This window comes from Salmo salar, chromosome 17 (genome assembly GCF_965601325.2).
Source record: "Salmo salar chromosome 17, fSalSal1, whole genome shotgun sequence".
Taxonomy (NCBI): Eukaryota; Metazoa; Chordata; class Actinopteri; order Salmoniformes; family Salmonidae; genus Salmo; species Salmo salar.
In genome coordinates this window covers 46,033,189-46,047,465 of record NC_138307.1, presented here as the reverse complement: position 1 = coordinate 46,047,465, position 14,277 = coordinate 46,033,189, and the positions used below count along the sequence as shown (strand labels likewise).

The following is a 14,277-nucleotide window of genomic DNA, read 5'->3' as shown; positions in this document are numbered from 1 at the left end:
ACAATATTGATTTGGGTGCATTAATAAAGCACTGGGGGAGCTGCAATATTCCGCATAAGGGCCGCTCATTCCTTTTACTCCCCCTTCTGTATTAGATAGTTTAATAGTCAGGTAAGCAAGCATCGTCTGGTCATCTGCGGCTGACGGGATGTAAAGTGGGTCTTCCAGAGCTGCCTGTCCTCCATTGCAGACGCAATCTCATCCTTCTTCAGTCCGATGTCACTCCTGAACTGTTCCATATGTGATCTCTGACCGTCAAAACTGCTGAAAGTGGCATGGCATGTGTGTACAGTATTGTTGAAATATAGATTGTATCATAAGAGATGACTTTTCTCATAGTGATTTTACATCCTTGTCTTTTTATTATCTGTGTCTTGATAAAAAGGACAGTCCCAGCAATAGACCTGATGATAAAAAAGAAAAACTAAGAATTAAATTATCCAAAACTACCCAATGCTACCCAGAAAAAGAAATTACTATAAAAGAATGTTGTGAAGTCTACAGCTTAACCATCAAATTAACCAGAAAAAAAATAAGAAAAAACGCAACCCAAGGATTCACCACAAAATGAGCCAATAACCACTAGAAACTCTTACATGATTCTCCAAATATAAAGTAACACATACTTTACAATAAATAACAGGCACATCTTCCTAATTCTACAATAAAGGTCCTAGAAGTAAGTAACAGTCAAAATCCTGTTGTAAAAAATAAACTTTTAACCATTTTTTTTTTTTCAATTAACTTTCACACCACAGGCACAAACAAATCCAAGTATAAAATAATCTGGGCAGCAAGTTATTTGGTTTCTTGAGAACGCACTTTCGGTTTCCATAACAACAAAATACTTCCCAACATGTGAGCATCTGAATTATACAGATTTCTATATACATACACATTGCCTTCGGAAAGCATTCAGACCCCTTGACTTTTTTCACATTACGTTACAGCCTTATTCTAAAATGGATTTAAAAAATAATAATACTCAGCAATCTACACACAATACCCCATAATGACAAAGTGAACAGGTTTTTAGAAACGTTAAATGTATTACAAATAAATTAAAAAAATACCTTATTTACATAAGTATTCACACCTTTTGCTATGAGACTCGAAATTGAGCTCAGGTGCATCCTGTTTCCATTGACCATCCTTGAGATGTTTCTACAAATTGATTGCTAGTCCAACTGTGGTAAATTAAACTGTGGTAAATTAAAATGATTGGACATGATTTGGAATGGCACACACCTGTCTGTATAAGGTCCCACAGTCGACAGTGCATGTCAGAGCAAAAACCAAGCCATGAGGTGGAAGGGACTGTGTGTAGAGCTCCGAGACAGGATTGTGTTGAGGCCCAGATCTGGGTCCCAAAAAATGTCTGCAGCATTGAAGGTCCACAAGAACACGGTGGCCTTCATCATTCTTAAATGGAATAAGTTTGGAATCACCAAGACTCTTCCTAGAGCTGGCCACCCAGCCAAACTGAGCAAAAAAGGGGGAGAAGGCCCTTGGTCAGGGAGGTTACCAAGAACCCGATGGTCACTGACAGAGCTCTAGAGTTCCTCTGTGGAGATCAGAGATCTTCCAGAAGGACAACCATCTCTGCAGCACTCCACCAATCAGGCCTTTATGGTAGAGTGACCAGACGGAAGCCACTCCTCAGTAAAAAGGCACATGACAGCCTGCTAGGAGTTTGCCAAAAGGCACCTAAAGACTCTCAGACCATGTGAAACAAGATTCTCTGGTCTGATGAAACCAAGATTGAACTCTTTGGCTTGAATGCCAAGCATCACATCTGGAGGAAACCTTGCACCATCCCTACAGTGAAGCATGGTGGTAGCAGCATCATGCTGTGGGGATGTTTTTCAGTGGCAGGGCCTGGGAGACTAGTCAGGATCGAGGCAAAGATGAACAGAGTAGAACAGAGAGATCCTTGATGAAAACCTGCTCCAGAGCACTCAGGACCTCAGACTGGAGTGAAGGTTCACATTCCAACAGGACAACAACCCTAAGCACACAGCCAAGACAACGCAGGAGTGGCTTTGGGAGAAGTCTCTGAATGTCATTGAGTGGCCCAGCCAGAGCCCGGGCTTGAACCCGATCGAACAACTCCGGAAAGACTTGAAAATAGCTGTGCAGCAACGCTCCCCATACAACCTGACAGAGCTGGAGAGGACCTGCAGAGAAGAACGGGAGAAACTCCCCAAATACAGGTGTGCCAAGCTTGTAGCGTCATAACCAAGAAGACTCAAGGCTGTAATCACTGCCAAAGGTGCTTCAGCAAAGTACTGAGTAAAGGGTCTGAATACTTATGTAAATGTGATCAGTTTTTTTATTTTTTATAAATTAGCAAACATTTCTAAAAACCTGTTTTTGCCTTGTCATTATGGGGTATTGTGTGTAGATGAGGTGGAAAAAACAATTTAATACATTTTAGAATAAGGCTGTAACCTCACAAAATGTGTAAAAAGTCAAGGGGTCTGAATACTTTCCGAAGGCACTCAATCATATAAATATGTACGAACAAAATATACTAAAACTATCGTAAAAAAAAAATATTACAAAAGGACTAATGCCAAAGGGAAGCTTATATTTAGAAACTTCAATAACTTAAAGAAAATACAAAACTGTAAAAGGAAAAAAAAAAAGAAAAAAAACATTTTACACTGGTAAGGATTTTTACACAGCACTTGGAAATACCACACCATAGTGCTTACATAATTCACCAAAAAGTATAAATACTAGTAAGAAAAGCCATTGTACAGTACCAATTTCTTTCAATCTACACAATAAGTTAGTGTGTCAGACAAATATTGCAGTTATTTACAGTTAACTTTAAAAGATGGTAGGTAGTTTTGGGTGGAAATAAATGGCATAAGGTGAGATGAGTGAGGTGAGGAAGAAGCAGCCCATCTTGGCAGTGGCATGGTCATAGGGCATAGAGGAGGATCATGGCAGCAGTCTTGCAGCACAGTTATGGGGTCATGTTCCTTATGGAACACAACATGAAACATATCAAAACTGTTTTGAAAGAAAACGGAAATGAGCATTCTTTTTGGGCAAGTCCATTAAACCCACCCTGTTTCAATTAGTTTTCAATTAGAACACGACCTTGGAGAAAGGTAGATAGGAGGGGAACTCGGGCACATTCATTAAAGCAGCAGCCGTCAGACCAGCGGGCGGGGGCTGACGAGGAAGGAGGCACCGTATCAAGCCAGGGGGTAGCCAGGCACCTGGTAAACACAGTCAGCATAGAACTCTGGAAAGACTGACATAGGAGAAGGAAAGAGTATGCCAGACTCAGGTACAGGACAAGGCCATGAGCAGTAATTCAGGGGGTTGGGTGTGTGTAATGGAGAGTAAGTGTGTGTTAGTCCACATCGCTCATGTCGCTGACAGGTTCATCCTGAACGATGCTAAGATGGTTCATGGCACGTTTGAAGGCCGTCTGAACAGCCTTACGGATGCTGGACGTTCTGCCCTCCATCATCTTGATCTTGTCGATGGTCTTGTCAATCCCCAGAGGGACCATCTTAGACTTAGGAAGCCATTGCCTGAGAAGAGTGAAGAATGAAATCAAAATCAGTTACATTTTTGCAGATTTGTATCAGAAGAAATGTAAAACTTCTAATACAAATTTGAGTTCTCTGTTGATTGTGTATTCACAGCATGTATTGAAATAACACTTTTAATATTGCAAATGTGGATTGTAAAATGGTGTATCCATGCATGTTACTATAAAAAAAATAAAAAAAAACTCATAGCATTTAATATTGGAGAAGAAATCTCACCAGCTGCGTTTGTTGTCAAAGAAAAGGACGAGGAAGAGTTTTTCTTCGTTCTTGTACTGCATCCGTTCTCCAACTCTGAGGACGTCGAGGGGGGGCATGGGGATAGACACCCCATTGTGCTGGCATCCCACCCGGGGCATGTGGGGGTCGACGATCTAACGTGGTGGAAGAGGTGTACCAGGGTTACTAGGGAGTGGTGTCTGGAGTGTTATGACACAGTATACTTGCATACGCTCAGACATGCATTGCACACACATGCGCAAACACACACGCTCAAAAACATAGCTGGTGCTTGTGATGACTAGGTGCAGCCACAGTCTTCTCAAACTAAGGTAAAAATCAGACCTGTTTATTTGACAATGGCGCCATCTAGAGGACTTGAAAGATATGGACCTAGGTTTTACTCTACCATGAAAGGCAAAACAACATTGTAGGGTGTGTGGGTATGTTACCTTTCAAACATCTAGAGTGTGTGAACATCCCTCACTCACGATTTGCGCAGGGACTAAAATTAACACCCACCAAATGCGGGTAGATTTTGGCATTAGCGGGTCTGAATTTCTAATTCACAGGCCACATTGGTCAAAAAGTTAAGTATTGGCACATGCGCAAGTAGTGATTTATAGCATTGGACATCTACATTGCTTTGTTCACAAACTAGGTTGTTTTTTCAATGTTTGAGTTTGCTTCCACTGCAAGCGAAGAAGACAGTCAGCCTCAACTAGTCAGATTCTCACAGGCACACAAGAATCGATTCCTCGACTCCTTGCCCATCGACTCCCGTTGCAGACTCATTTAGGAGAGGAATCGACACCACGACTCCTAAGACTCAGTATATTTTCAAGGGATGAAAGTAGTTGCCGTAGACTACTTCCGAGAACAAACTCTGGCATCTATCACAGCAAAGAAAGAGCGCGCTAACGAGGGAGGGAAAGAGAGGGGATGGGCACAGTCAGGCATAGGTAGACATGTCGGCCACCAGGCATAGTCAGAACCATGCATCGGTAATCAAAAGATGTACAGGCCATCAGTGGCGACCCGTAATTCAGGACACGTTTTGTGCCAGTTTTGCATGTTATTCTGGAATTTATATCAGTTTGCAAACAATGAAAAAAAAAAGTAATATATATATATATAGTAATATATAAATAAAAACACACGTCGACTCTTTTTTGCTTTCTTGAGTAATGCAGCTCCAAACTGAAGGCGTTTCAGCCTAGCTCAGTGCTTTCTGTGGTATCGGGGCAGTCAGCGGAAAATACTGAGCGTAGGGGTTGGTAATGTTCTCGTTGTGCCGTGATTGGCTCAGTGTTCTGTCACTCATGGGGACACTACGTCACCGCAACATCTATGGGGAGAGCTCGAAAATTCAAGCCCCTGGGGTGCTGCCATAGAGCTACATTAGAAGTGCCCATCCAAGAAGGTTCAAGGTCATAGGCCACAGATAAAATTACATCAAATATCTACAGTAGCTTTGATTGGACTGATATCAAAATCTTACCTAGCAGTCATCATCATGAATCACGTCGACAAACTACTGGCAAATCCTTTTCAATCCTTGTCATATAAAGAAAAATTATAGATAAAACGTACCAGTGCTCATCGGCCATAAACATTACACAACAATTTGGAAATCGCAAATTCAAATCAGTGGCTAACTGCAAGCATTTCAAAGCAATAACTAGCCTGCTATTCAGTGGAACAGATGTGTGGTCCAAGTCTGGGTTTAACCTGTTGGGTCTAGGGGGCAGCATTTGCACGTCTGGATAAAAAAAATGTACCCGATTTAATCTGGTTACTAATCCTACCCAGTAACTAGAATATGCATATACTTATTATATATGGATAGAAAACACTCTAAAGTTTCCAAAACTGTTTGAATGGTGTCTGTGAGTATAACAGAACTCATTTGGCAGGCAAAACCCTGAGACATTTTCTGACAGGAAGTGGATACCTGATGTGTTGTATTGACTTTAAACCTATCCCATTGAAAAACACAGGGGTTTAGGAATATTTTGGCACTTCCTATTGCTTCCACTAGATGTCACCAGCCTTTACAAAGTGTTTTGAGTCTTCTGGAGGGAGATCTGACCGAACAAGAGCCATGGAACGGTGATGTCCCATTAGACACCTGGCGCGCTACTTCATGTTGGGTACCCTCGTTCCAATACGTTATAAAAGGCTATGCATTCGTCCACCTTGAATATTATTCATGTTCTGGTTAAAAAAGGCCCTAATGATTTATGCTATACAACGTTTGACATGTTTGAACGAACGGAAATATATTTTTTCCCCTCGTTCATGACGAGAAGTCCGGCTGGCTTACATCATGTGCTAACGAGACGGAGATTTTTGGACATAAATGATGAGCTTTTTTGAACAAAACTACATTCGTTATGGACCTGTGATACCTGGAAGTGACATCTGATGAAGAGAATCAAAGGTAATGGATTATTTACATAGTATTTTCGATTTTAGATCTCCCCAACATGACGTCTAGTCTGTATCGCAACGCGTATTTTTCTGGGCACAGTGCTCAGATTATTGCAAAGTGTGATTTCCCAGTAAGGTTATTTTTAAATCTGGCAAGTTGATTGCGTTCAAAAGATGTAAATCTATAATTCTTTAAATGACAATATAATATTTTACCAATGTTTTCTAATTTTAATTATTTAATTTGTGACGCTGACTTGACTGCCGGTTATTGGAGGGAAACGATTTCCTCAACATCAATGCCATAGTAAAACGCTGTTTTTGTATATAAATATGAACTTGATAGAACTAAAAATGCATGCATTGTCTAACATAATGTCCTAGGAGTGTCATCTGATGGAGATTGTAAAAGGTTAGTGTATCATTTTAGCTGGTTTTATGGTTTTGGTGACCCTGTCTTTGACTTGACAAAACATTACACACAACTCTTGTAAATGTACTGTCCTAACATACTCTAAATTTATGCTTTCGCCGTAAAACCTTTTTGAAATCGTAAAACGTGGTTAGATTAAGGAGATGTTTATCTTTCAAATGGTGTAACATAGTTGTATTTTTGAAAAATTTGAATTTTGACATTTATTTGGATTCAAATTTGCCGCTCTTGAAATGCACCTGCTGTTGATGGAGTGCACCACAGGTGGCACGCTAGCGTCCCACCTAGCCCCAAGAGGTTAAGGGTCTCTTTCCAAGCTTAAAAAGGATAAACATTCAACATTGGCCATGCTGTCAATCCAGCATGACTTCTACCATAAATCCAGAGAATGCCAGACTTTGATGACAAGATTTGCCCACAAGGACCACCGCACCACCTTCCTGTTCAAGTGAGCACAGCACAAGGTGAGTCCAAAAATGTATTGTATGCTGCTGCATAAATAATGTAATATGCCAGTGAGATATGTATATTGTAGCTAAGAAAGTAATACTAAGTGTATGTTGTGTAGTAAGCTGTTAGTAGCCCATGTTCCTCACCCTCATAATTTAGCCTACTGTTACTTGGTGGTGCACATGTAGCCTATAGCCTGTTTTAGCGAAATGTCATCAAATATTGTAAGAGCTTTCATGCCCCCTTTATTTATCCTACGGTTCTGACTTGGTGCACAGGGAGAATTCTGTCGTTGTACATTTCAAAAGTGCTGAACAAATAGTTATATTGGCTACGTCTGTCCTACCTCGCTCATTAAATTGCCTCTTATCTGCACGTCATCCCCTTATGCCCTTTGTACATCTCAAACCACATTTGTTCAAGCAAGTAAACTATATCAGCTCAGTTATTAAAAAAAACAAAAATTCAGGCAGTAAATGAGGTTGAATGAACAGTTTCACTGCAGACAAGGATCGTCTGATACACCTGGCTAACAAGTGGTAAGGTGTTGGGAGTCAGCTATTGGGACAGCTTAATGTAGGCCCTAACAGTATGTGGGCACCGTTTGTCACCCTTATAGTCCAATTAATGTATAGTTTAGTGTTGTAGCTTTGCTGGCATGCATCTAAAACATTTTTGGAAGTTTGCCCCACCAACATTTACATGCTAAAAATTGCCACTGATCGCAATGCTGTCTTTTGCAATTTCTTGGCTTGCAATGTCTCGCGCAAATTCACCAGTAGGAGTAGACTGAGCTAAACAGACCGAGGACCAAACACACACACTTGCATTTTTCATAGTGAAGAGAAAGACCAGGCGAGCCAGCGAGAGGATCGAGGCAGGCAGACAACCGTGCGCACAGGCTACATTTTGGTAATCTGTATCTCGCAATGTCTTGTCTTGCAATGTCATAAATTCACCAAAAAGTACATTAACCTGTTGGGGATAGGGGGCAGTATTTACACGGCCGGATAAAAAACGTACCCGATTTAATCTGGTTACTACTCCTGCCCAGAAACTAGAATATGCATATAATTATTGGCTTTGGATAGAAAACACCCTAAAGTTTCTAAAACTGTTTGAATGGTGTCTGTGAGTATAACAGAACTCATATGGCAGGCAAAAACCTGAGAAGATTCTGAACAGGAAGTGGCCTGTCTGACAAGTTGTTGTTCATCTTGGCTATTTTTTTATTGAAGACTGAGGATCTTTGCTGTAACGTGACACTTCCTACGGCTCCCATAGGCTCTCAGAGCCCGGGAAAAAGCTGAATGATAGAGGCAGCCCCAGGCTGAAACACATTATCGCGTTTGGATAGTGGCTGGTCAGAGTACTCTGAGACTCAGGCTCGTGCACGAGATGTTTATTACTCTCTTTGTACGTATACACGCTTTCCCGGTCGGAATATTATCGCTTTTTTATGAGAAAAATGGCATAAAAATTGATTTTAAAACAGCGGTTGACATGCTTCGAAGTACGGTAATGGAATATTTAGAATTTTTTTGTCACGAAATGCGCCATGCTCGTCACCCTTATTTACCCTTTCGGATAGTGTCTTGAACGCACGAACAAAACGCCGCTATTTGGATATAACGATGGATTATTTGGGACCAAACCAACATTTGTTATTGAAGTAGAAGTCCTGGGAGTGCATTCTGACGAAGAACAGCAAAGGTAATAACATTTTTCTTATAGTAAATCTGACTTTGGTTAGTGCTAAACTTGCTGGGTGTCTAAATAGCTAGCCCTGTGATGCCGGGCTATCTACTTAGAATATTGCAAAATGTGCTTTCACCGAAAAGCTATTTTAAAAATCGGACATATCGAGTGCATAGAGGAGTTCCGTATCTATAATTCTTAAAATAATTATGTTTTTTGTGAACGTTTATCGTGAGTAATTTAGTAAATTCACCGGCAGTGTTCGGTCGGAATACTAGTCACATGCTAATGTAAAAAGCTGGTTTTTGATATAAATATGAACTTGATTGAACAAAACATGAATGTATTGTATAACATAATGTCCTAGGCGTGTCATCTGATGAAGATCATCAAAGGTTAGTGCTGCATTTAGCTGTGGTTTGGGTTTATGTGAGATTATATGCTAGCTTGAAAAATGGGTGTCTGATTATTTCTGGCTGGGTACTCTGCTGACATAATCTAATGTTTTGCTTTCGTTGTAAAGCCTTTTTGAAATCGGACAGTGTGGTTAGATTAACGAGAGTCTTGTCTTTAAAATGGTGTAAAATAGTCATATGTTTGAAAAATTGAAGTTTTTGCATTTGAGGTATTTGAATATCGCGCCACGGGATTACACTGGCTGTTGAGTAGGTGGGACGCAAGCGTCCCACCTAGCCCATAGAGGTTAAAGCACATATTAGGCTATCGATGGCTAAGCTATTCTTCATAGTACTGGTGAATTGAAGTTAAACATCGCCAAATGCATCAGTTTAATTAGGCCTAAATGTGCAATAAAAGTTATTGTGCCTATAGCTTATTTAATTAAATCCTGGCTGGCTCTTGATGTCCAAAGTCAGGGCTCTCCAACCCTGTTCCTGGAGAGTTTCGCGCCAACCCCAGTTGTAACTAAGCTGATTCAGCTTATCAACCAGATAATTATTGAATCAGATGCGATAGATTAGGGTTGGAGTGAACACCTATAGGACAGTACCTCGCCAGGACTGTCCTTGGCAATAGATCGCAAAGCAGGGCATCCCCACTAAACTTGTTGGAAATGGCAAGTTCACTTTCTCATCCATAAAATGCATCTCCATTGCAAATACGGTTCAGCAGCTTAAATCATGAGGATGGGGGGCATTGTTATTAGGAAGGACACTTACCATTGATCGCTAAAATATTGATTATGATCGCACTTAATACATTTAAATATTATGAGGACACCTACAGTGCCTTCAGAAAGTATTCATACACATTGACTTATTCCACATTGTGTTACAGCCTGAATTCAAAATGGATTCTCACCCATCAACACTCCATAATGATAGTGAAAACACATTTTTAGAAATGTATTGCAAATGAAATACATCAATCTCATTAACATAAGTATTCACACCCCTTAGTCAATACTTTGTAGAAGCACCTTTGACAGCGATTACAGCGCAGTCTTTGTTGGTAAGTCTCGAAAGAATTTACCACACCTGGATTGTACAACATTTCACCATTATTATTTAATATATAAAAATTATTTAAGCTCTGTCAAATTGATTGTTGATCATTGCTAGACAACCATTTTTCAGGTCTTTCCATAGATTTTCAAGTAGATTTAAGTCAAAACTGTAACTCGGCCAATCCGGAACATTCATTGTCTTCTTGATAAGCAGCTCCTGTTTAGATTTGGCCTTGTGTTTTAGGTTATTGTCCTGCTGAAAGGTGACTTCATCTCCCAGTGTCTGGTGGAAAGCAGACTGAACCAGTTTTTTCTCTAGGATTTTACCTGTGCTTAGCTACATTTCATTTATTTTTATCCTGAAAAACTCCAGTCCTTAATGATTACAAGCATAACATGATGCAGTCACCACTATGCTTGAAAATATGGAGTGGTACTCAGTAATGTGCTGTATTGAATTTGGCCCAAACATAACACTTTGTATTCAAGTGTTGTGTTTAATAAAGTAAATTTCTTTGCCACATTTTTTGCAGTATTACTTTACTGCCTTGTTGCAAACAGGACGCATGTTTAGTAATATTTTTATTCTGTACAGGCTTCCTTCTTTTCACTGTGAATTAAATCAATATTGTGGAGTACCTACAATGTTGATTCATCGTCCGTTTTGTCCTATCACAGCCACTGTTTTAAAAACTCACCATTGGCCTCATGTTGAAATCGCTGAGGGTTTCCTTTCTCTTCGGCAAATGAGTTAGGAAGGATGCTTGTATCTTAGTGCTTGGTGAAATTATTCAGTACACTTTGGATAGTGTGTCAATACACCCAGTCACTACAAAGGGATATTCAATGTCAGCTTTTTTGGGTTTTTTTGTACCCACCTACCAGTAAGTGCCCTTCTTAGCAAGGCATTGGAAAACCTCCCTGGTCTTTGTGGTTGAATGTGTGTTTAGAATTCACTGCACAACCTTACAGATAATTGTAGGTTTGGGGTACAGAGATTAACATGATTTTTTTAATGAATACCTAACACTCCATACAACTTGTGACTTGTTCATCTTTTTTTTTTTTTTACTCCTGAACCTATTTAGGCTTGCCATAACAAAAGGGGTTGAATACTTATTGACTAAAGACATTTCAGCTTTTCATCCATAGAAAAATATAATAATAATACATAATTCCACTTGGACATTATGGGGTATTGTGTGTAGGCCAGTGACCAACAAATCTCAATTTAACCCATTTTAAATTCAGGCTGTAACAACAAAATGTGGAAAAGGTCAAATGGTGTGAATACTTTCTGAAGGCACTGTATACATTTGGCAGCCAAGCATGAGTTCAGTGTAGCCCATTGTAGTCTAGACGTCACGATGAAATAGCTTCATGCCTAGAATAAAAACCTCCCGGCTTCCGTCATGAGTCAATTAAATCTGAAAAAAAAAAAAAGAACTACAGGGGGCAGTTTGGAATAATCTGTGTAAATCACCTTCTGGAATAATGCACATGCTTGGCTAAAAATTACATAACCAACGACTCTGGTAATACCCGTCCGAATAGCGCTATAACATGGCAAAGAATGGCCTTATCAGCGTAGGATGAGCAGCATCATCACATGGGATCCGTCAAGGCTGCGCACAGCAGATCACTGAAATATTCTAGTTCATACACATCACCTTCCATATTCAAACAAAATAGGACTTTTAATGAACAAATGGGCAGCATCATGTTCATGTCAGTCCTCTAGAACCCAAATGTAGTCTTCCTAGTAGGACGCTGCAATAATGAGGTGGTGTGTACGTCTGTTTCAGTTCCTTTTGGGAGTCTAACAGTTCGTGCATATATTATGACGACATTTTTGTTCATTTTGGACTTCGGCAAGGGTTTTTTCGGCTGTTCGGGCACACAAACATTTTTCATGAGGCAAGCCGAATTCGGTAGCCGAAGTGTAGTTTTTCAAGCGACGGTCTTTTAAGGAAGTATGCGAGCACATTCGTTCGGTTCGCCTAGCATGCTGATGACTTACGGCACGTGACGACTTGAGTGGCTCCATTACCACGGTAAGCTTAAAGGGGCAGCTGAACATTTGTCTCATCTGTGATATTTTGTTTAAAAGACTCAGGTCACAAAATATTAAAGTGAGCAATATACCACATTACTTCTTATTAGTAATACATTCCTTGATTTAGAAACATTACTAAGCATGCTCATCCATTTAGATGTGTTCTATGCTATAATTAAAGCAAAAATATATATTTTGACTGCTAAAAAAGTCTGAGTGGCTGGTAGACAAAAACGTTAGTTGTAGGCCCTGGTAGCAAGCACAAAAAGTGAGAATGAGATAAGTCAAGTGTCATACATATGCTCACTGTCACTCACCAAGGCAGGATAGGAAGGGTATCCGCTACATTTTGCCCAAACAAGCTTTAAAGGTTCCAGAACAACTGTTGCAGCACTAGCAGGCATCCAAATATTGCTGTTGCCAACTTCTATGGATGCAGGAATAACAACAATCAAGTTAGGAGGGGTTCACTGTAAATAGAGCAAAACACTTCCAGAGCCATGCTAATAGTGACAGCATAAACACATCACAGCTCACTGAAAAACATGATATTACAAAAATAATACAATTTGTGGACTGTAAATCATGAATATAATTGCTTTAAGTTATGTTTATATAGCCTGCATCGTAGCATACTAATGAGGAAAACTCTGGGCTCTGGTTACATCCTATAGCTAGAGCCAAGAGTTTTGGGGCACATTTTGAGGTACTGTGCTTTTACCGGTATTTCCAGCATTGTCCACTAGTGTTGCTGGAGGTAGGAAATCCTAGGCAATGTTCTGTAATTGACATAAGCTGTCTCCAATCAATCAATCAATTTCTGTGTGTGTGTGTGTGTGTGTGTGTGTGTGTGTGTGTGTGTGTGTGTGTGTGTGTGTGTGTGTGTGTGTGTGGCAGGAGGGATTGCTTAAGCCAGGGGAGGAGTAGCTCTGCGAATCTTAAAATTACACAAATCCTATTATTTTGCAGAGAATACTATTTGTAGAGCAGTGATTCTACACCTCACTTTGCTCAAGATGATCCTCTCCAACAGACTTGGAAGTTGTAGCTAAAAAAAAAATAAAAAAAAATAAAAAAAATTTGTCAATTAGGGGCAGTAAAAGGGGAGAGTCAATTAAACAAACCATGGAAGTATATTGTTGAAAATTTGGAGTGTAGCCCAGACCGGGACTCGAACCTGGATCCAGCGACTGTCAATGGCTTCGCATGGCTTAGGCGATCCCCCCCCACCAAACACACACGCACAACAAGACATTGATTGATGGAGACAGTTTTCTAGGATGATCTACCTGCAGCAACCCTAGTGGATCATGCTGGAAATACCAGTAAAGGAACAGTACCTCAAAAGCTATCCCAAAACTCCTGGCCCTATAGCAATACCTCTACTCCACTGACTCCCAGCCAGACCTCATCTGACAATACACACTACCCTCCGCAGTCTCCACTTTACTGTATGATGAACATCAAGACAGAAAACTTACCGGCGGCAATCCTAGCAGCTCTGGCAAAGTTCCCGGTTTCTATGCAGGCAATGAGGTCGTTCTTATCATCCACAGTGTTTCTTCGGACCAGGGCCGGTTTGCCTTTACCACATGTTGGAAGACTGAGAGTGCTGCTGAAATCAGGAAAAGACATCCACACTGTATGTGAGTGAGACTGTCATATACATGAAACACTAGAGAGAAATTACCAGACTACATAGTTGAACTACCAAGTACCACCAACCATGTTCAGCAGTGAAAAGTGCAGCAGCTAGAGATGCCTAGCCTGTTGCTTTGAGATGTTTTTTTTTTTGTTAACCTTTACCTACGCAGGTCAGAACAAATTCTTATTTACAATGACGGCCTACGTTTGATTGAGCCTGCCTGCGTTTCCACAGTTGGGACTATTCTAGTGGTTCCATTGAGCCAAGCGGGCTCAATCAAGTTCAGTTTAAATTCTATTTGAACGC

General features: G+C 40.3%; 1 protein-coding gene across 2 annotated transcripts in view; it reads right to left on the bottom strand.

The window, feature by feature from the left end:
• Window positions 1-339: 339 nt before the first annotated feature.
• Window positions 340-14,277, bottom strand: part of brd1a (bromodomain containing 1a) — a 31,365-nt gene continuing 17,427 nt past the window's right edge. Inside the window, exons 11-14 of one of the 2 annotated variants that reach the window (XM_014152790.3) lie at window positions 13,808-13,938; window positions 12,644-12,753; window positions 3,792-3,946; window positions 340-3,554 (exon numbers count right to left, since the gene is read on the bottom strand). In XM_014152790.3, the coding sequence (XP_014008265.1) occupies window positions 3,371-3,554; window positions 3,792-3,946; window positions 12,644-12,753; window positions 13,808-13,938 (580 nt within the window). In that variant the 3' untranslated portion in view covers window positions 340-3,370. Of the gene's footprint in view, window positions 3,555-3,791; window positions 3,947-12,643; window positions 12,754-13,807; window positions 13,942-14,277 lie in introns of both variants that reach the window. The other variant, XM_014152788.3, reaches the window with a different exon arrangement.